At 44.7% G+C, this 21,627-nt stretch overlaps 1 protein-coding gene across 3 annotated transcripts in view; it reads right to left on the bottom strand.

Annotated features, from left to right (window-relative positions):
• tiam2 (TIAM Rac1 associated GEF 2) overlaps positions 1-21,627 on the bottom strand; it is a 276,975-nt gene that overhangs the window by 6,141 nt on the left and 249,207 nt on the right. For all 3 annotated transcript variants that reach the window (XM_033025042.1, XM_033025044.1, XM_033025043.1), the window contains 6 exons: positions 17,650-17,758; positions 13,133-13,312; positions 7,175-7,293; positions 6,709-6,817; positions 4,104-4,162; positions 3,895-4,000 (listed from right to left, as the gene is read on the bottom strand). In XM_033025042.1, the coding sequence (XP_032880933.1) occupies positions 3,895-4,000; positions 4,104-4,162; positions 6,709-6,817; positions 7,175-7,293; positions 13,133-13,312; positions 17,650-17,758 (682 nt within the window). The remainder of the gene's footprint in view (positions 1-3,894; positions 4,001-4,103; positions 4,163-6,708; positions 6,818-7,174; positions 7,294-13,132; positions 13,313-17,649; positions 17,759-21,627) is intronic.

Raw genomic sequence — 21,627 nt, 5'->3', positions numbered from 1 at the left:
ACTGGGGCCACTTTCCTATCCTTTGAAATTACCTGTTGCTAATCAGGTGCCCTATTCTGGTGCTCTTGTACAGACAAAACACTGACTTCTGCCCTGGACTTAATCCTTTTACATTCTAAGATATTATCCAGCTCACTGTCTATTACTTAATCTTATAATAATAGATTTATACTATTAACCCACATTTCCTGTTAATAGCAACTAGAGCATTTTAAACATATTCTTCCTTTGCACACATTTACTATTGATAACAGTCCAATGCATTAAACAGTCCTGCTTCTACTGTGACAATGCATTACATTCACAGAGAGATGTTATTGTGAAGGATTTCACTGCTCCAGCTTGCGACCCGTGGACTCTGGTGCATCCTCGACCTCCACTGCTGCTTTAGCTGGCTCCCCCCCCCAGGATTTACTGTTACTTTTAAACACCGCTGGCCACTCCGGACCTCCGATGCTGCTGCTGACTCAGCCGTTGCTGTTGCCTCCGCTGGCTCTCGCTGACTCCACCGGCTGGTTGTTGCTGGCCTCCCGGGCTGGCTGTTGCTGCTTTGCTGGCCTGCTTGCCTACTGACCTTCCTCTCCACCACTGCTCCGCCAACTTGCCTGCCCGCTGTCTCCAGACAGCCACCCTGCGGAAGGTGAAGGTGAGTCGCTGCTCGTTTTTGCTGCTGGTCCCCACTGCTCCAAGCGTCGGGACTGTGCCTCACTTGTGGTCGGCTTTCTCCACTCTCGGCCGTCTCCCGCGACCGGGCTTTCTCAGCTTTCTTCCCCGACCGGGCTGACTGCTCCCGACCGGGCTGAAGTGCTTGAGTGCTGTGTCCCGCTTCTCTCGCGCGGACCCACTCTTCGCTCGGGGCCGGACTTCCTTTCACGTCCGGGCTTTCCCCGCTCTCGGCCGTCCCTTGCGACCGGGCTTCTTGGCTTCTCTCCGCTTCACTCACGGGCCTGTCCGCTTTTCCGCTCACGGTTAGGCTGACTCTGCTCCCGACCGGGCTTTCTTTACTTTCTCCCCCCCCACCGGGCTGACTGTTCCCGGTTGGGCTGAAGACTCAGCTTCTGTCGGTGGCTTTTCCAGACCTGTCCATGGCCTTCACGGTATTAGGCCTCCACCCGACGTCTGTGGCTGCTGCTTGGGCTTGGCTGTGGGCTGCACAGCCCTGGATCCATTCCAGGTAAGCTGACACCGTGCTCGGTGACCCTTACTGCCCCTGCTTGTTTTCCTTCGTTCTTCCCTGAGCTATTGCTTCCCTTCCTTTTTTCCTTTTGGTGCCAATTCAAAACCATTTGGCTTGGTGCTGTTCCACTTTGTTTCCAAATACTACTATTTTTAACTTGTTTTCGATTCTTCTTGCTGGCCTTGTTCTTATCTTCGTTCTTTTATCCTCATCGCCAATTGTTGTGTATTTGGATGCTTTGAACAGGCTTGAATAAGGCTCGGACACGGGAGTAATCTTACAAGCTTCTTTATTGCAGGGCGCCACCTTGAGTCTCCCCGAGCACATGTGTACTTCCACAAGACATCACAAGACACTAATTACATATGCTAATTATCACATACCTAACAGCAAGTTCGGTATTCCGAAAAACGCAAGGAATCATGGGATTTGTTAACGGTCACTCGTGATAAACATTCTCGGCAGCTGTGCTGCTGCATGTATACAGACCCGCTTTTCATCCGTAGTCAGGATCGAACCCGGGTCTCCGGCGCAGCATGCGCTGTTGAATTGCTACTAGACCGATCCCGTCCCCTCCCGAGTGTCCCATCCCTGTCTGGGGTCAGCCGGAGATGTCCGGGGTGACCCTGGACTGACGGGACACCGGCCCGGAGCAGTGGTGGCCCAGGCTTACAGCCAGCGCGGGGAAGAAGCGCTAACTCCACTGCTCCGGGTCGGTGTCCCATCAGTCCAGGGATGTCAGTTAACCCGGCGGGACAGGCAGAGTTGAGCTGGAGTTAGCGCTTCTTCTCCGCACTGGCTGTAAGCCTGGGCCACCACTGCTCGGGGCTGGTGTCCCGTCACTCCAGGGTCACCCCGGCCATCCCCGGACAGGGATGGGACACTCGGGAGGGGATGGGGACGGTCCTGTAAAATTCAACAGCGCTTGCAGCACCGGAGACCCGGGTTCGATCCTGATTACGGATGAAACACAGGTCTGTATACATGCAGCAGCACTTCTGCCGAGAATGTTTATCACGAGTGACCTGGGCATGCGCAGTCAGAATACCGAACTCGCTTATTGACGAGCTCAAGAGCTTGGAATATAATTCTGTTAAATCCATTGATAGTTTACCAAGTAAACCTGTTATCAATATAGAAACTTAATGGTGGGTGGAGATGCCAATGATGTATTTTTAAAATCTATCTCTGGAGACTGGACATAATTAAGAGATTAGACTGAATTTAGCTACTTCAGTGCAAGTTAGTAACAATCCAAGGATGTAGTGCATACATGCTATGACATACTCACCGACAAGTATGACAATCTGGCAAACTACCTCATCATCTTTCTTAATGGTGTTTGTTACTGGAGATTTGACATGCACGGGAGCAGAGGGACTGAACTTACACCAGATCTACACAATAAGTGGTAACCAACTGACAGCCTATTTCACACTATGCTCAATATTTCTCTCTTATGACATAGACTACCTCTGAAGACCATGTATTCCTTCATCCGTCATGCTCTTCATAGAAATAAAGGTTGTAGTACCACTACTATAAAAAACATATTTCTTTGTTATCAAAAAGTGGAATTCTCTGCCACAGAAGGCAGTGGAGGTAAATTCACTGGATGTTTAAGAGAGAGTTAGATTTAGCTCTTAAAGATGACGGAATCAAGGGATATGTGGAAAAAGCAGGAACGGGGTACTGATTTTGGATGATCAGCCATGATCATATTGAATGGCGGTGCTGGCTCGAAGGACCGAATGGCCTACTCTTGCACCCACAGTGCCCTCCATAATGTTTGGAACAAAGACCCATCATTTATTTATTTGCCTCTGTACTCCACAATTTGATATTTGTAATAGAAAAAAAATCACATTTGGTTAAAGTGCACATTGTCAGATTTTAATAAAGGCCATTTTTATACATTTTGGTTTCACCATGTAGAAATTGCTGTGGTCCCAAACATTATGGAGGGCTCTGTATTTTCTATGTTTAACACCACACAAACTCACACGTGGTATAACGTGTAGTACAATAGAGGTTTTGATAGCACTGTTGACCACCTGTTGTAATAGAACTGTAATCTGCCACAGTTTGTGAACTCATAGCCCAGCATATCCTTCAGTCTTCAGTTATCTTCAACCTCAGATTAATGATATTGTTACGACCATCGCAAGAGTAGTAGCAGACATACCCCCAAAAACAGGGTGTCAACCGTTACAGTGCATCTAAAGAGTGCAGTTAACTCCACAGATTCCCCACCCTCTGGCATGGTCACCATACATGGTCAAAATAAAGAACACAACATACGAAAGTCTTTAACACAAACATCCCCACACAGCGGAATCAAAGCTTCCCACTCTGAGGGAAGGCACCAAAGTTCAGCATCCTCCTCTGTTGTTCTGTTGTTCATCCGTGGTCGGGGCCTCCCGAGCCCCCCCCCCCCCCGCAGTTGCCGCTATGGGCCCGCTCGCCAGGATGATGGAACTCCGACGTCGGAACGGAAGAACATTCTCAGCGGCTTGTACCTCCGAATCAGCCGCTTCTTACCAGAGACCGCGGCTCCCGAAGCTGATCATCCGAAATCAGTACCCCGTTCCTGCTTTCTCCCCATATCCCTTGATTCCGTTATCCCTAGGAGCTAATTCGAACTCTCTATATCTAACTATCTAAGCCACTGCGCCGTAAATACACAACTCATTGTAATTTTGTTTAAATTAAATTACCTGCAGCATTGCCCAGCCGGACCTGAAGAGCCGACAGTGGAATCAACCATTTGAACTTAAACTGATCAATATCACCATAGATGCAAGTGGAACGTGGAACTGTACCCTGGGGATGGAAGAGGTTTTTGGAGTCAAATATTTCATACACTGCGAATCTTTTCAGCAATCGGGCAATTATAAAATTGGCACTGTTCATTCATGTCACTTACAGTTTTTTTCTTCAGCTTGTAAATCTCCTTATAAACAAGTATGATGGCTCGCCTAAAAACTGTAGAAAGAATTGCACGTCAGTTATAAAGTTATTGTAAACAATATGAAACCGTTAGCCAGGTACATGGATAGGACAGGTTTGGAGGGGTATGGACCAAATGCGGGTAGGTGGGACTAGTGTAGCTGGGATATGTTGGTCTGTGTGGGCAAGTTGGGCCAAAGGGCCTGTTTCCACACTGTATCACTCTATGACTGAGCTGCTAATTGAAAGATGATGGAAGATAAAAAGTCGGAAAATAAATGTAAACATAGTCTATATATATATATAGAACTGGGGATGCTGGTTAATGCACAAAAGGACACAAAGTGTTGGATTAACTCAGCGGGTCACGCAGCATCTCTGGAGAACATGGATAGGTGAGGTTAGACACAAAAAGCTGGAGCAACTCAGTGGGTCAGGCAGCATCTCTGGAGAAAAGGAATAGTTGATGTTTCAGGTCGAGACCCTTCTTCAGACTCCCCCAAAACTTCACCTAATCCTTTTCGCCAGAGATGCTGTCTGACCAGCTGAGTTACTCCAGCTTTTTGTGTCTAGGTGAGGTTTGAGATCGAGACTCAACCCAGGTTCGATCCCGACTATGGGGGCTGCCTAACGGAGTTTGTACGTTCTCCCCATGACCTGCGTGGGTTTTCTTCTAGCTCTTTGGTTTCCTCCCACACTCCAAGGACGTACAGGTTTGTAAGTTAATTGGCTTGGTATGAATGTAAAATTGTCCCTAGTGTGATTAGAATAATATTAATTTGCAGATATCGCTGGTCAGTATGGACTCGGTGGGTCGAAGGGCCTGTTTCCATGCTTGGGCTCTGGGCTAGGTGAAAACAAGTGACAGACAATGAAATTCACCAGGATGACATTGAAACTAGTATAACGACTAGGGTGTGGGGGGAGAGAGAGGGGATCTCGACCTGTGAGTTTCATTGTCTGCAACTCGTTGTCACCTAGCCCACAGCTAACAACTTTTTTGCATATCTTTCATTCATATGTTCTATGCAGTCTGAGGCAGGGTCTCGACACGAAACATCGCCTATTCCTTTTCTCCAGAGATGCTGCCTGTCCCGCTGAGTTACTCCAGCTTTTTGTGTCTATCTTCGGTTTATCTGCAGTTTCTTCCTACACATTGAGATGAGGAATATTGATGTAATAAATTTGGTCTCCAGACTGGAAAATCAAATTGACGGCGTGAAAGAGTTGATGTGGAATGAACAAATAATCTAAATGCAGGAAGGGCCAAGTCATAGTCATAGAGTGATACATTGTGGAAACAGATCCTTCGGCCCAACTTGCCCACACCGGCCAACATGTCCCAGCTACACTAGTCCCATTTGCCCATGTTTGGTCCATTTCCCTCCAAACCTGTCCTATACATGCACATGTCTAACTGTTTCTTAAATATTGGGATAGTCCCAGCCTCAACTACCTCCTCTGGCAGCTTGTTCCATACATCCACCACCCTTTGTGAAAAGTTACACTTCAGATTCCTATTAAATCTTTTCCCCTTCACCTTGAACCTATGTCCTCTGGTCCTCGATTCCCCTACTCTGGGCAAGAGTTTCTGTGCATCTACCCAATCTATTCCTCTCATGATTTTATACACCTCTATAAGATCACCCCTCATCCTCCTGCGCTCTAAGGAATAGAGACCCAGCCTAATCAACCTCTCCCTATAGCTCACACCATCTAGTCCAAGCAACATCCTCGTAAATCTTCTCTGGAATCCTCTGAACAAGCTTGACAATATCATTCCTAAAATATGGTGCCCAGAACTGAACACATTCATTTCTGATAATCATTCCTATTAAAAAATATGCATGTTTGGACAAGATTGGACTATGCATGAGATGCCATGAGAACGCTGCTAAGGAAACCTAGATGGTGTAGTACTAGTAACATGTTGGTGGCTGCACGAGTCAGTACTTTAGAAGCTATCCTAAGAAATCAAATATGTATAAATTCATTTGCAGGATAAATGACTCTAAAAATGTAATTATTGTGGCCTTGTCAAACATAAGGTTTAGCACTACACGCTACGAATCCCAGTTGTGGAGACACTGGTATCGCTGTCTCCTTGTAGGACATTGATCATTCTTTTTTATTATGGATTTTAATTCATGTATTGTGTTTTTTTAATATATAATTTATGATACTTTCATGTGATATACTAAGATTTTAAATGTATTTTATGATGTTTTTATATGCAATGTATTTTTATGTAATGTTGTCCCATGCCTGGACCTCAAGTCCGAAATTAATAAATAAAATATGCAGTCAAAAGGCCCATTAATATCTCTTGTACGGGTTTATAAATGATGTATGCCCTCATAATACGAAGCAGTTGCAAAAATATTCAGTTCTATTGCCTTCTGTGCCGAAAGGGTGAAGAAGAATATTCAGCAAAATCACTGTTACATCTTCATTTCTTGGAGCAAGCTGTGAAAAACACAGTCCCTTGCTAGGATGAGAATCTTTTTTTCATCGCAGATTGGGAATGTGAAATTCTTACTTGCATCGCAGTTTAGAAAGCTAGTCCCAAGCATGGCGCTTACCAAACACAGTCAGTTCAGGATCTTTCCTCATCCGGCTGAGAGACGGGAAAGGGTTCAACCAAGTTACAGAAGAATACAACAAAAGCTCTCCCATTGATAGTTCTGTGACCTGAAAAAAAATGGACAATTTGAAGTTACAGTCCAATAATCTTAGAGATTGGTACAAAGAGCAAAACATCCTTAAAAATCAGATTAAAAGTTCCATTCAAACTGATAAAGATGTGAGAAGTGGTCCTAATGTTCCACGAATAAGAATATGAAAATAAAAAGGATTTTTATTTGTGATTCACTAGTCAAAAGCTCCCACTCAGAAGGGCGTAGGTGAGGTCATATTTCACTGCAATGCTGTCCGCAGAATGCAATCACTGAGTTCCAGCTCTCATAGCAATGAACCTTGAGACAACTGAAGCATGTGAGGATATTCTGGAGAAGGCTAAAGAGTAAATGTCTATTCAAAAAGTTTTACCTCTTTCTTAGTTCCAGGCTGTTCTGCAATAAGCTGATCAAAAACGGTTCCATAATCCTCATAGATTTTCTGCATCTCGTTGATGTGACTGGCCACTTTCTCCATTGCCTTCAATGTTTCTGTAATTTAAAATATAATATTCAGCAGTCGCAACTACCATTTAAAAAAACAAAAACATTTTTTCCATATTTTCATAAATAATGAACAGGTTTTCATTTTTTGAGGCTATCAAGGGGTGCCATGTGCACAACTCGGGAGAAGGTCGGCACGGTGACGCTACGGTAGAGTTGCTACCTTACAGCGTTTGCAGCGCCGGAGACACGGGTTCGATCCCGACTACGGGTGCTGTCTGTACGGTGTTTGTACGTTCTCCCCGTGATCTGCGTGGGTCTTCGCTGAGATATTCAGTTTCCTCCCACACTCCAAAGACGTACAGGTTTGTATATTAATTGGCTTGGTATAAATGTAAATTGTTTCTAGTGTGTGTAGGATAGTGTTAATGTGCGGGGATCGCTGGTCAGTGCGGACTCGGAGGGCCGAAGGGCCTGTTTCTGCGCTATATCTCTAAACTAAACTAAAGGCACTTACTAGGGAAGAGGGTGGCAGAGAAATGCAGCATGCTTTACACCATGTCTACGTTTATATCAACTTCAATGGAAAAAAGATCAGGAGCTACGAGTTTGTCAATGCTGGATTTGGTGAAGAGTGCACTGTGACCACTGCAGGGCAAAATCTAAAACCTGCTGCTTCCTAGTTGATCCATTAGTTATAATGGTGAGTTATATTAGTTATAATCCATGAGACCCGAGTGGGAGAGTCCTGGACTTCATAACCTCAGAATAAAAGGACGTAATTTAAACTAAATAGTGGGGGGGAGGGATTGACAAATTGGGAGTATAAAGATGGAGTTAAAGGGGAAGTGAGTACAGGAAAAGTTACACAAGACCTAATGGGAAGGAAAGTTCAAAAAGTGATAAGAGAGTAAGGGCAGGGCCAACAGTGTGAGAGGGGAGGTGAATACCGAAGATAAAGTGTTGTATATGAATGCGTGAAGTATAAGAAATAAAGTAGACGAGCTTGAGGCTCAGTTAGAAATTGGCAAATATGATGTTGTGGGAATTACAGAGGGTCAGGGCTGGGAACTGAATATTCAAGGGTATACCTCCTATCGAAAAGACAGACAGGTGGGCAGAGGGGGTGGGGTAGCTCTGTTGGTGAGGAATGAAATTCAGTCCCTTGCAAGGGGTGACATTGAAACAGGAGATGTGGTCAGTATGGGTAGAACTAAGGAATTGTAAGGGTAAAAAGACCCTAATGGGAGTTATCTACAGGCCCCCAAACAGTAGCCTGGATATAAGGTGCAAGTTGAATCAGGAGTTAAAATTGGCATGTAGTTAAGGTAATGCTACGGTGGTTATGGGAGATTTCAACATGCTGGTAGACTGGTAAAACAGAGAAGAAGATCAACATAGCAAAGATGAGCAGGAAGCAAGAGGATTGGGTAATGTTTAAAGAGCAACAGAAGATAACTAAAAAGGCAATACGGGGAGAAAAGATGAGGTGCGAAGGCAAGCTAGCCAAGAATATAAAGGAGGATTGTAAAAGCTTCTTTAGGTATGTGAAGAGGAAAAAAATAGTTAAGACCAAAGTTGGACCCTTGAAGACTGAAAAAGGTGAAAATATTATGGAGAACAACAAAATAGCTGATGAGTTGAACAAGTACTTTGGATCCATCTTCACTAAAGGAAGGGCCTGTCCCACTGTACGAGATAATTCAAGAGCTCTCCCGAGTTTAAAAAAAAATCAAACTCGTGGTAAGCACGTAGAATGTATGTAGCGGGTACGTCGGAGCTTGAGACGTCTCTTAGCGGCTCGTAATGCTAACGGCAGGTACTCGGGAAACGCGGTAAGCTTGTGAAGATTTTTCAACATGCTGAAAAATGTCCACGAGAGCCCCGAGTACCTAAGAGCGGCTATTACCGTAATTCTCCGAGTTCGAATCAGGGGAAACTCAGGAGAACTCTTGAATTACCTCGTACAGTGGGACAGGCCCTTAAGGAGGACACAAACAATCTTCCTGATGTACTAGTGGCCAGAGGATCTGGGGTGACGGAGGAACTGAAGGAAATCCACATTAGGCAGTAAATGGTGTTGGATAGACTGATGGGACTGAAGGCTGATAAATCCCCAGGGCCTGATGGTCTGCATCCCAGGGTACTTAAGGAAGTGGCTCTAGAAATCGTGGATACATTGGTGATCATTGTTCAATGTTCTATAGATTCAGGATCAGTTCCTGTGGATTGGTGGGTAGCTAATGTTATCCCACTTTTTAAGAAAGGCGGGAGAGAGAAAACAGGGAATTATATACCAGTTATATACTAGTTAGGTGGGGAAGATGCTGGAGTCAATTATAAAAGATGAAATAGCGGCATATTTGGATAGCAATAACAGGATCGGTCCGAGTCAGCATGGATTTACGAAGGGGAAATCATGCTCGACTAATCTTCTGGAATTTTTTGAGGATGTAACTAGGAAAATGGACAAGGGAGAGCCAGTGGATGTAGTGTTCCTGGAATTTCAGAAAGCATTTGATAAGGTCCCACATAGGAGATTAGTGGGCAACATTAGGGCACATGGTATTGGGGGTAGAGTGCTGACATGGATAGAAAATTGGTTGGCAGACAGGAAACAAAGAGTAGGGATTAACGGGTCCCTTTCAGAATGGCAGGCAGTGACTAGTGGGGAACCGCAAGGCTTGGTGCTGGGACCGCAGCTGTTGACAATATACATCAATGATTTAGATAAAGGAATTCAAAGTAACATTAGCAAATTTGCAGATGACACCAAGCTTGGTGGCAGTGTGAACTGTGAGGAGGATGCTATGAGAATGCAGGGTGTCTTGGACAGGTTGGCTGAGTGGGCAGATGCATGGCAGATGCAGTTTAATGTGGATAAATGTGAGGAAGGCAGATTATTATCTAAATGGTGTCAAGTTGGGAAATGAGGAGTACAACGGGATCTGGGGGTCCTTGTTCATCAGTCAATGAAAGTAAGCATGCAGGTACAGCAGGCAGTGAAGAAAGCGAGTGGCATGTTGGCCTTCATAACAAGGGGAGTTGAGGATAAGAGCAAAGAGGTCCTTCTGCAGTTGTATGGGGCGCTAGTGAGACCACACCTGGAGTATTGTGTGCAGTTTTGGTCCCCTAATTTGAGGAAGAATATTCTTGCTATTGAGGGAGTGCAGCGTAGGTTTACAAGGTTAATTCCCGGGATGGCGGGACTGTCATATGCTGAGTGAATGGAGCAGCTGGGATTGTATACTTTGGAATTTAGAAGAATGAGAGGACATCTGATTGAAACATATAACATTATTAAGGGTTTGGACACGCCAGAGGCAGGAAACATGTTCCCGATGTTGGGGGAGTCCAGAACCAGGGGCCACAGTTTAAGAATAAGGGGTAAGTCATTTACAACAGAGATGAGGAAACACTTTTTCACACAGAGAGTTGTGAGTCTGCGGAATTCTCTGCCTCAGAGGGCGGTAGAGGTTGGTTTTCTGGATACTTTCAAGAGAGAGCTAGATAGGGCTCTTAAAGATAGCGGAGTCAGGGGATATGGGAAGAAGGCAGGAACGGGGTACTGATTTGGGATGATCAGCCATGATCACATTGAATGACGGTGCTGGCTCGAAGGGCCGAATGGCCTACTCCTGCACCCATTGTCTGTTGACATCCTTTTGGAAGGAACTTTCTTTAGTCAGAGGGTGGTGAATCTGTGGAAGTCATTGCCACAGAAGGCTGTGGAGGCCAAGTCAATGGATATTTTTAAGGCAGAGATAGATAGATTCTTGATCAGTACAGGTGTCAAGGGTGACAGGGAAATGGGGTTGAGAGGGAAAGTTTGATCAGCCATGATTGAATGGCAGAGTGGACTTGATGGGAAACAACTGCCTAAATTTGCTCTTGTCACTTTTGAACATGAATATACAAACTGAAACTAGAATAATGCATATTGTAATTAAGGTACTTCTACGATGTTCTTGTGCCTTAAATTAAAGGCCTTCCACAATCTGAACAATTTTCCTTTGTGGCTTTTAAACAACTGTTCAAACAGTGCAATGATGTCTGGAGCATTCGCTCTTGCTTTGCTGCGGAATTTAGCTTGTATCCATTTAGAGACCAATAATCTTTGATTTAGACCTGGGCTGCAGAACCCAAACCAAACATCAGGAGGACAGTTTGGAGTAAGCTGGTGCCTCTTGTGTAACACTGGCACAGTGTTAAACACACAGCAAGCAGAGTAACTGGTTGGGGAATATTAGGATGAGACAACAGGGTGGCACGGTGGCGCAGCGGTAGAGTTGCTGCCTTACAGCGCCAGGGACCCGGTTCTATCCAGACTATGCATATAGTCTGTATGGAGTTTGTTCATTCTCCCCATGACCCGCATGGGTTTTCTCCGGGATCTCCAGTTTCCTCCCACACTCCAAAGACGTACAGGTTTATAGGTTAATTGGTATAATTGTAAATTGTCCCTAGTGTGTGTAGGATAGTGTTAATGTGCGGGGATCGCTGTTCGGGGCGGACTCTGTGGGCCGAAGGGCCTGTTTCTAAACTAAACTGATCATATATGCCAGCTTCCTTATATCATGGTCTTGCAAGAACAAGAGAGAAAAAACAGCATAAGTGAAAGAATAAAAAGAATCGTAACCAGCAGTGGAAATTCTTCAGTTGGAGGTTGGGGGTAGAAATTATCAGACATGTGTCTCTCCTGATCACCTTTTTTTAGTCATTGAAGAAAGATGGTGAAAGATAATGTTGCCGCGGTTTTCATCTCTTCCTCTACCACTGCTGTGCTTCAGCCCACCAGTTAATCAACCCAGCAGTTCCAACCTCCCCGTACAAAAAGCTTATGGCGACTCCAGAAATGCGATCACTTCAGAAAAATACCATAATACTCTGCGCCAATCAATAAAACCACCTGGAAATAGCGACAGACACAAAAAACTGGAGTAGCTCAGCGGGTCAGACGGCATCTCTGGAGAAAAGGATAGGAAGCCTCATCTGGACCAGACGTTTGAGTTTAGGAGAATGAGGGGAGACCTCATTGAAATGTACTGAATAGTGAAAGGCTTGGATGGAGTGGATGTGGAGAGAATGTTTCCACTAGTGGGAGAGTCTAGGACCAGAGGACATAGAATTAAAGGACTTTCTTTTAGGAAGGAGATGAGGAGAAATTTCTTTAGTCAGAGTGTGGTGAATCTGTGGAATTATTTGCCACAGAAGGCTGTGGAGACCAAGTCAATGGATATTTTTAAGGCTGAGATAGATAGATTCTTGATTAGTACGGGTGTCAGAGGTTGTGGAGTGAAGGCGGGAGTATGGGGTTACGAGGGAGAGATGGATCAGCCATGATTGATTGGCAGAGCAGACTTGATGGGCCAAATGGCCTAATTCTACTCCTTCCCACTTATGGCCTTATGAATAGGTGAGAAACCTAGGTTTCAGGTGGAGCCCCTTCTTCAGGGGTCATTGGGCTTGCTCCACTGGAAATAGTGAATTCCTTCACATTAAAGATGACAAAAGCTCAGACAATTCTAAAAAAATTCTATCTCTGTAACAATAAGCAAAAATACATTGAGTTAGCAAACACTGAGCAAATTCAGTTTAAAGCTATTATGAAGCTGGAAAACATTGAGAATCAGGCAGCAAGAACATTTCTGTCTCTCACTTGAAATGTCTTGCCTCAATAACTTGGCATCCAATTTTGAGAGGGCTCCAAGTGCATCCCCACCATTTCCCACACTGCCTCAAGACACCAAAGGCACTCGTATTCTTTCACTGCATTGACAGGTCGACCCACCACAGGCTCTGACTTGGCCACACTGACTGAAAACACCATCTCCGATTGTGTGGAGGACAATTGTCCCTTCATCTCTGGCATGCTTTTAGTACTGACCTGTTAGATGATAGTGCTCTTCACTCTCTGTATCAGTGAGAGAGACTAGCTCTTTCAGCAGTAGAGGATATTTCAATACTCTCTGCACGGGCTTGATGAGGTACGATTCCAAGGTAAAAGAATGTTGCTTTGTAGGGTTTCGCGCATCCAAAAATTCTTTAAAGGCTTTATCAGTTTTAGCTGGAATTTAACAGATTTAAGATTAATTTTCTGAGAATACAAAGAATAAAGGCCATGGCTCAGGTTTCTACTTATACCCTTGAGTTTGAACAGAAATACTGCTGCAGTGAAGTCAAGTATACAAACAGCAACTGCACTGGAAAAAAATCAATGGCTTTGTGGATGTTATGTTTGACTACACTGGGGTTTACAAGGATGAGGGGGAATCTTATAGAAACATGTAAAATTATAAAAGGACTGGACAAGCTAGATGCAGGAAAAATGTTCCCAATGTTGGGCGAGTCCAGAACCAGGGGCCACAGTCTTAGAATAAAGGAGAGGTCATTTAAGACTGAGGTGAGAAAAAACTTTTTCACCCAGAGAGTTGTGAATTTGTGGAATTCCCTGCCACAGAGGGCAGTGGAGGCAAAATCACTGGATGGATTTAAGAGAGAGTTAGATGGAGCTCTAGGGGCTAGTGGAATCAAGGGATATGGGGAGAAGGCAGGCACGGGATACTGATTGGGGACAATCAGCCATGATCACAATGAATGGCGGTGCTGGCTTGAAGGGCCGAATGGCCTCCTTCTGCACCTATTTTCTATGTTTCTATGTTATTAGTAACAAAATGTTTTGAGGTGTGTGGCATAGTGTTTGCCATTTCAATCACAGAATTGAAAATACGAATGCTTGAAAGAATGAACTGCCAGATTCAGGGACAGCTACTTCCGTACTGCACCAGACCACTGAGGAGTCTTCTCATAAAATAAGGGTGTAGATTAGTGTATGAAGGAACTGCAGATGCTAGTTTAAACCAAAGATAGGCACAAATAGATGGAGTAGCTCAGCGGGTCAGACAGCATCTCTGGAGAAAAGGAATAGGTGACGTTTCGGGTCCAAAGAAGGGTCTCTGACCCAAAACGTAACCTGGTCCTTTTCTCCAGAGATGCTGTCTGACCTGCTGAGTTACTCCAGCTTTTTGTGTCTATCTTTGGGGTGTAGAGGCATGGAATGATACAGTGTGGAAACAGGCCCCTCGGCCCAACTCGCCCACACCGGCCAACAATGTCTCAGCTACACGTCCCACCTGCCTGCGCTTGGCCCATAACCCTCCAAACTTGTCCTATCCATGTCCCTGTCCAACTGTTTCTTAAACGATGGGATAGTCCCAATCTCAACTACCTCCTCTGGCAGCTTGTTCCATACACCCGCCACCATCTGTGTGAAAAAGTTACCCCTCGGATTCCTATTAAATCTTTTCCCCTTCATCTTGAACCTATGTCCTCTGGTCCTCGATTCCCCTACTCTGGATAAAAGACATCTACCCGATCTATTCCTCTCATGATTTTATACACCTTTATAAGATCTCCCCTCATCCTCCTGCGCAGCATGGAATAGAGACCCAGCCTACTTAACCTCTCCCTATAGCTCACACCCTCTAGTCCTGGCAACATCCTCGTAAATCTTTTCTGAACCTTTTCAAGCTTGGCAATATCTTTCCTATAACATGGTGCCCAGAACTGAACACAATATTTTAAATGTAGTTTTGAATACTGTTGAGTTTTGTCTGCATAATAACTGGAGCCTTACACCATGATAAAGATCCAAAGACTTTATTAACTACATAGCAAGTACGACTTCACACTTGCACGTCTCTAATTCTAAGGGAACCAGGCAAGGAGCGATTACTGTAAAGCTAGTGGGCGTAACTACAAAAGCATGACTCATAATTTGAGTGACTGATCTGCAAATACTGCACAGAGAAAGTGTAGTTTTGCTCTCCCAACCTCATTGTGGACCTTGCAATTGTTTAATATGCACGTTCTCTGTAACCAGACCTCTTCCTTCAATCTGGGACATTGCGTGCAAACGTTGCTTGTCCAAGGCCAACAGCATTATAAAAGACCCCACACGTCTCCATCATGGGCTGTTCACTCTGCTGCCCTCGAGCAAAAGGTATCGCAGTATAAAGAACACAATGGCCAGGTTCTGCAACAGCTTCTTCCCCCGAGCCATCAGACTCTTGAATTCCATATAATATGCCACCATTATCTATTTTATCTTTTATCTATTTTATCATTTTATCTATTTTATCCTTTTGTTATTTTATGTTGCACGATGATCCAGATGCAACAAAATTTCGTTCAGATTTGTATTTGTTGGTGTATTTTTGAATGACAATAACGTCTTTGATTGATTGAATGTAACACTACATTCTGTACTCCAGCATGTTTTCCCTTGCTCTACCTCTTGTACTTGAGTATGTCAGGATTATATGTGTGGACAGTATGATTAGACTGGATAACATGTGGACAAAGCTTTTTCAATGTGTCTCAGTACACATGACAATAATAAACTAGTACCATACTTGTTTCATTTTTTTCAGTGCAATAGAAATATGACCACACTAAATACATGAATATCATAACTCAACGGTGTTTAACCATTGCTGCATCTTCACCATAAATGAGGGTTCATCAATTAAACTCCATTCTCAATAGGGCACAGGGTAGGGTAGGCACTCAGAACCTTTTCCCGAGGATGGAAGTCAAACACTAGAGGGCACAGGTTTATAGTGATACAGGGTGGAAACACGCCCTCCCGCCCAACTTGCCCACACCGGCCAACATGTCCCAGTTAAGGGGCTGTCCCACTGCGGCGACCTAATCTGCGAGTTTAGAAGAGTTTGCCCTCGACTCAAACTTGCAGCATGGTTGACACGTGGTCCTAGGAGGATCTATGAGGTCACTGGAACTCTCCTTCATGCTCGAGGGAAGTTAGCTAGGTCGCAGAAAATTTTTATGCATGTTAAAAAAATTTCCGCAAGTAAAAATTGGTCGCCATGTTTCTTTTGAACTCGTAGTGCAGTGGAGTGAGGTTGCTATTTAGTTACAGGCAGTCGAGGGCAGCCGTAGGCAATCGCCTTCACTGACCGGGCATTTTAATTGGCTATTTGGAGTTTTCAGAATCAAGGAAAACCAACCGGTAGGTTAAATGGCCGCTAAACTTTATTAAACTTCTTAAAAGTGTCTCCACTCCCTCTCTCCCTTCTCTCTCCTTCGCTTCCCCTCTCTCAAGGACTTACCGTACACTGTGCAGCCATCTTTTACCTTCCTCTTCATCGCGGGTGTGAATTTCAGACAGCGCCCCCCCTCCCCTGCTGTGTGTTGTGTGTGTGTGTGTGTGTGTGTGTGTGTGTGTGTGTGTGTGTGTGTGTGTGTGTGTGTGTGGTGTGTGAGAGTCTGTGTGTGTGTCTGTGTGTCTGTGTGTGTGTGTGAGTGTGTGTGTGTGTGTGTGGTGTGTGTGTGTGTGTGTGTGTGTGTGGTGTGTGTGTGTGTGTGTGTGTGTGTGTGTGTGTGTGTGTGTGTGTGTGTGTCTGTGTGTGTCTGTGTGTGTGTGTGTGTGCGCGAGTGTGCGTGTGCGTGCTTTCGATCCAGCTCGCGGTTTCATCGCTGGCGGTCGATCCAGCTCGAGGTTTTCCATGCGAGCGCCCTCGAGTTTGAATGTCTGAACTCGCAGATTAGGTCGCCGCAGTGGGACAGCCCCTTTACACTAGTCCCACCTGCTAAGGCTGATGAGAGAGTGGTGAGAGAGACAAAGCTTAAAGGAGATGTGTGGGGCAAGTGCTTTATTGAACACGGTGGGTGGGGAATACCTGGAACATGCTGCCGAGGGTGGTGGATAAGGCAGATATGATGGTGTGATATGAAAGAGACTTTTGGATAGGTGTGTGAATAAGCCCTTAGGTAATAGAGAGATAGGGATTGTGTGCAGGGAGATTACAGATAGTCTTGGCATCATGTTTGGTACAATGTTTCTGTGTTGTACTGTTTTAAATCTACTGTGCAAAAAGAGACAATCTTGCACAAACAACTAACACAATCTCAACTCCCAAAATGTATTAACTTTTAGTTTAGTTTTAGAGCTACATTGTGGAAACAGGCCCTTCGGCCCACTGAGTCTGCACCGACCAGCGATCCCCGCACATTAACACTACCCTACACACACAAGGGACAATTTTTACATTAATACCAAGCCAATTAACCTACAAACCTGTACGCCTTTGGAGTGTGGGAGGAAACCGAAGAACTCTGAGAAAACCCACGCAGGTCACGGGCAGAACGTACAAACTCCGTACAGACAGCACCCGTGGTCAGGATCGAACCCGGGTCTCCGGCGCTGCAAGGTCTGCAAGGCAGCAACTCTACTGCTGCGCCACCCGTGTTTCTGTCCTGTTCTGGTATCAAACTATGGTGCAACAAGAACCAATCTTGCACAAACAGCCAACATAATCTCAACTCCTAAAACATACTAACTATTAATTAATAATTAACTAATAACTAATATTTATATCTTACCTCTTTCCAAAACTTTCTGAGCCTTTCTGTGGTTTGCACAAAAACCACTGTAGAGTTTGAAGTGATCGGCGTAGTACAGGAATGAACCACCCAGGGAAAACAATAGCTTCTGAAATGAAAACAATTAATGGCATGTTATTTGAAAATAGCCTCTGTGTTCCTTCAGCAGAAGGTTCGAAACATTGATTCTGTCCGCATATGGTCATACACAAAATGGCTTGAAGTGAGACAGACACAAAATGCTGGAGTTAAGGGCCTGTCCCACTGTACGAGGCTCTCCCGAGTTAAAAAAAAAAATCAAACTCATGGTCAGCACGTAGGATGTACGTTGCGGGTACGTCGGAGCTCGGGACGTCTCTTAGCGGCTCGTAACGCTAACGGCAGGTACTCGGGAAACGCGGTAAGATCGTGAAGACTCGTGAAGATTTTTCAACATGTTGAAAAATGTCCACGAGAGCCCCGAGTACCTACGAGCGGCTATTACCGTAATTCTCCGAGTTCGAATCAGGGGAAACTCGGGAGAACTCTTGAATTAGCTCGTACAGTGGGACAGGCCCTTAACTCAGCAGAACAGGCAGCATGTCTGGATAGAAGGAAATGATGACGTTTTGGGTCGACACCCTTCTTCAGACACAGTCAAGGGAGAGGAGGACCCAGAGATATGGAAGGGTAAGGTGTGAAAGCAAGAGATCAAAGGGGACGTAGATCAAGGAAAATGTAGAATAGATCATTGTTAGCTCGGAGATGATGACAAAGATACAAAGATAAAATGTAATCAGGAGGACAGTCAGATTGGTTGGAGAACTAGGATTAGGGTGGGATGGCAAGAGAGGGAAAGCAAAGGTTACTTGAAGTTAGAGAAGTCAATATTCATACCACTGGGGTGTAAGCTGCCCGAGGGAAATATGAGGTGCTGTTCCTCCAATTTGCGTTGGGCCTCACTCTGACAGTGGAGGAGGCCCAGGGCAGAAAGGTCAGTGTGGGAATGGGAGGGGGAGTTAAAGAACACGCTCACTTGATTTAGAAACATAGACAAAAACAAATATGGCCGCTGGCTTTCAAACTTGCCTTCAGCCTGTGGGAAGATAGTGGAATCACATGTGCGGCCCTGACCTCCAGCACAAAACTACCCCATAAATCAGAAGTAAACCTGGGAGCACATCATACATGTGTAGATGCAGGTCTACTATGAAGGTAGATACAAAATGCTAGAGTAACTCAGTGGGACAGGCAGTATGTAAGAGGGGATGTTGTGCTACACTCATACCCTATATCTGACTTGACTCAAATAGGCACGGACACAAAATAAAACAGCTTATAGACCAGTGGTGAGTCTATCGAGCAAGTCGGTTTATTAAAGGCCTTACCAATGTACATCGGGAAGCAGTTTGAGGAGACCCAAACTGCTTCAACAAACCACAGTAACTATAGGATTTTTATATCCTCGTGACACAATGGTTACTTTGAAATAAACCAATAATCACCTTCCATCATTGTCTTTCCCCAGAGTTAACTTTAATCTTACGTTTTCCTGTTGGTTTGAAAATCTCTCTCCCACATACCTAACAAAAATATACCATGGATTGGCTCTGCAGAGAGTAGTGCGTTTGGCTGAACGCTCTATGGGAACTACACTCGCCCCCCCTGCAGGAACTATACATCAGAAGGTGCAGATCCAGAGCCAGCAAGATCATGGGGGACCCCTACCACCCCAGCAACAGACTGTTCCAGCTGCTATGGTCAGGCAAACGCCTCCGCTGTCATGCTGTGAAAACAGAGAGGATGAGACGGAGTGTCTTCCCACAGGCCATTGGGACTGTAAACTCTTATCTCACCAGGGACTAATTTACTGTACTAATTTATTGTTGTGGTGTGTCTTTTATAAAATTGTTGGGGTTTTTTCTAATATGTAAATACTGATTCCGTTCTGTAGTTTTTGCACAATCCGCAGGCATTGCCACTTTCATTTCACTGCACATCTTGTATGTGTATGTGACAAATAAACTTGACTTAACTTGATGTCAATGTGCCTGGATGGAGGATTGATTCCACTCGATAAATGGGGTCCCCTCGTTAAAAGAGGTCCTTTGTTAACCTTTGGGAGACTTGCCTGCTAAACACAGCGACAAAGAGCAGCTGTATCCTCAAGATTGCAACAGATACGAACCTAGACAGGACTGCGTAGGACTATTCTCCCCCACAATAGATAAGAAAGCTTGCTTTTCAGCAGAACATTCTATGCTGCTCATTTTTCCCCATCGTGCTTCCCCAGTATGCCAGCTTCTAGGGTTAACCATATTATAACCTACTCATCTTCCTAATAATTCTCAAAATTCCCGACACCACAGCATCTCTGGAGAGAAGGAGTGGGTGGCGTTTCAGATCGAGACCCTTCTTCAGCGTGAAATAAAAATGACGTATTCCTTTTCCTCTCTCGTTCTGCAGCTCTGAGTAGCTGTTGCGACACAGTTGAAGTTTCCAAAATTAGCTCTCCAGAACCCTGCCCAAACGGTAACATTTCAATGCTAGTTTTTTAAATATATATCGCTCGCGTAGGTGGACAAAACATCAAAAAATTATGAACTGATTAAACATAAGAGATCAGGGGGGAAACTCCACTGATGATACAAAAGATGATGATTATGTTTCATGGAGGCTGATAGTCCAGTGGGGCATGGAGTGGCAAATGGACGTTAACTCTAGTTAGGTACGAGATACTGCACTTTAGTAAGTCAAGCCAGTGCTTGACTTGCACAGTAAATGGTCGAGCCCTGGAGACTGTTGCAGAGCAGAAAGATCTGGGAATACAGGTGCATGGTTCCCTAAAAGTGGCAAGTCAGGCGGTCACTGTGGTGAAGAATGCAGTTGGCATGCTGCCGACATTGGGAGCATACAAAAGTTAGCACTAGATAATGCAGCTATTGACGAGTCTACGCTTGGCGTATCAGGTGCAATTCTGTTTGCCCAGCTACCGAAATAATGTTTTTACGAAGCAACTGCAGATGCTGGAAAATCGAAGGTACACAAAAATGCTGGAGAAACTCAGCGGGTGCAGCAGCATCTATGGAGCGAAGGAAATAGGCAACGTTTCGAGCCGAAACCCTTCTTCTCACAGAGAGGGGGCAGTTAGAGAGGAGGTTGTGAAACTGTCTCCGGAGAGAGAGGAGAACTTCTTCAAAGTGGGCATACCTTGAGGAGATATCGCAGTGGAGTAGACAAAGTGGTTAAGAAGGAACTGCAGATGCTGGAAAGTCAAAGGTACACTGAAAGAATGTTATTAAGTTGGAAATGATGCAGAACAGATTCATCAGGATGCTACCTTGGGTTGCGGGCTTGACTAAAGACGGAAGCTGGTCGACTAGGACTTTTTCCTTATTGAGCTATTGAGCTTCTTGAGGTGCACATGTTCATGAGGGAAATTAATAAAGTGAATGCTCACAGTCTTTCTCTCCAGGTAGAAGAATCGAAACAGTATTGATTCCACTCTTCCATTCTAGGCTTAAGGTGAGTGTGTGGAAGTTTCAGCTGCAGAATACTCATGCTTTGGGTACAAATTTCGCATGCCATCAAAAAATTCAAGAAATGTGGCCGTGTATGGAATAGAGTGAGGAAGATTATGATATCTCATGGAATCTCATGTAGATAGGGTGGTAAAGAAAGCTTTTGGTGTGCTGGCCTTTATAAATCAGAGCATTGAGTATAGAAGTTGGGATGTAATGTTAAAATTGTACAAGGCATTGGTGAGGCCAATTCTGGAGTATGGGGTACAATTTTGGTCGCCTAATTATAGGAAGGATGTCAACAAAATAGAGAGAGTACAGAGGAGATTTACTAGAATGTTGCCTGGGTTTCAGCAACTAAGTTACAGAGAAAGGTTGAACAAGTTAGGGCTTTATTCTTTGGAGCGCAGAAGGTTAAGGGGGGACTTGATAGAGGTCTTTAAAATGATGAGAGGGATAGACAGAGTTGACGTGGAAA

Source organism: Amblyraja radiata, chromosome 8 (genome assembly GCF_010909765.2).
Source record: "Amblyraja radiata isolate CabotCenter1 chromosome 8, sAmbRad1.1.pri, whole genome shotgun sequence".
Lineage (NCBI taxonomy): Eukaryota > Metazoa > Chordata > Chondrichthyes > Rajiformes > Rajidae > Amblyraja > Amblyraja radiata.
This window is presented reverse-complemented; position numbering and strand designations above follow the sequence as displayed.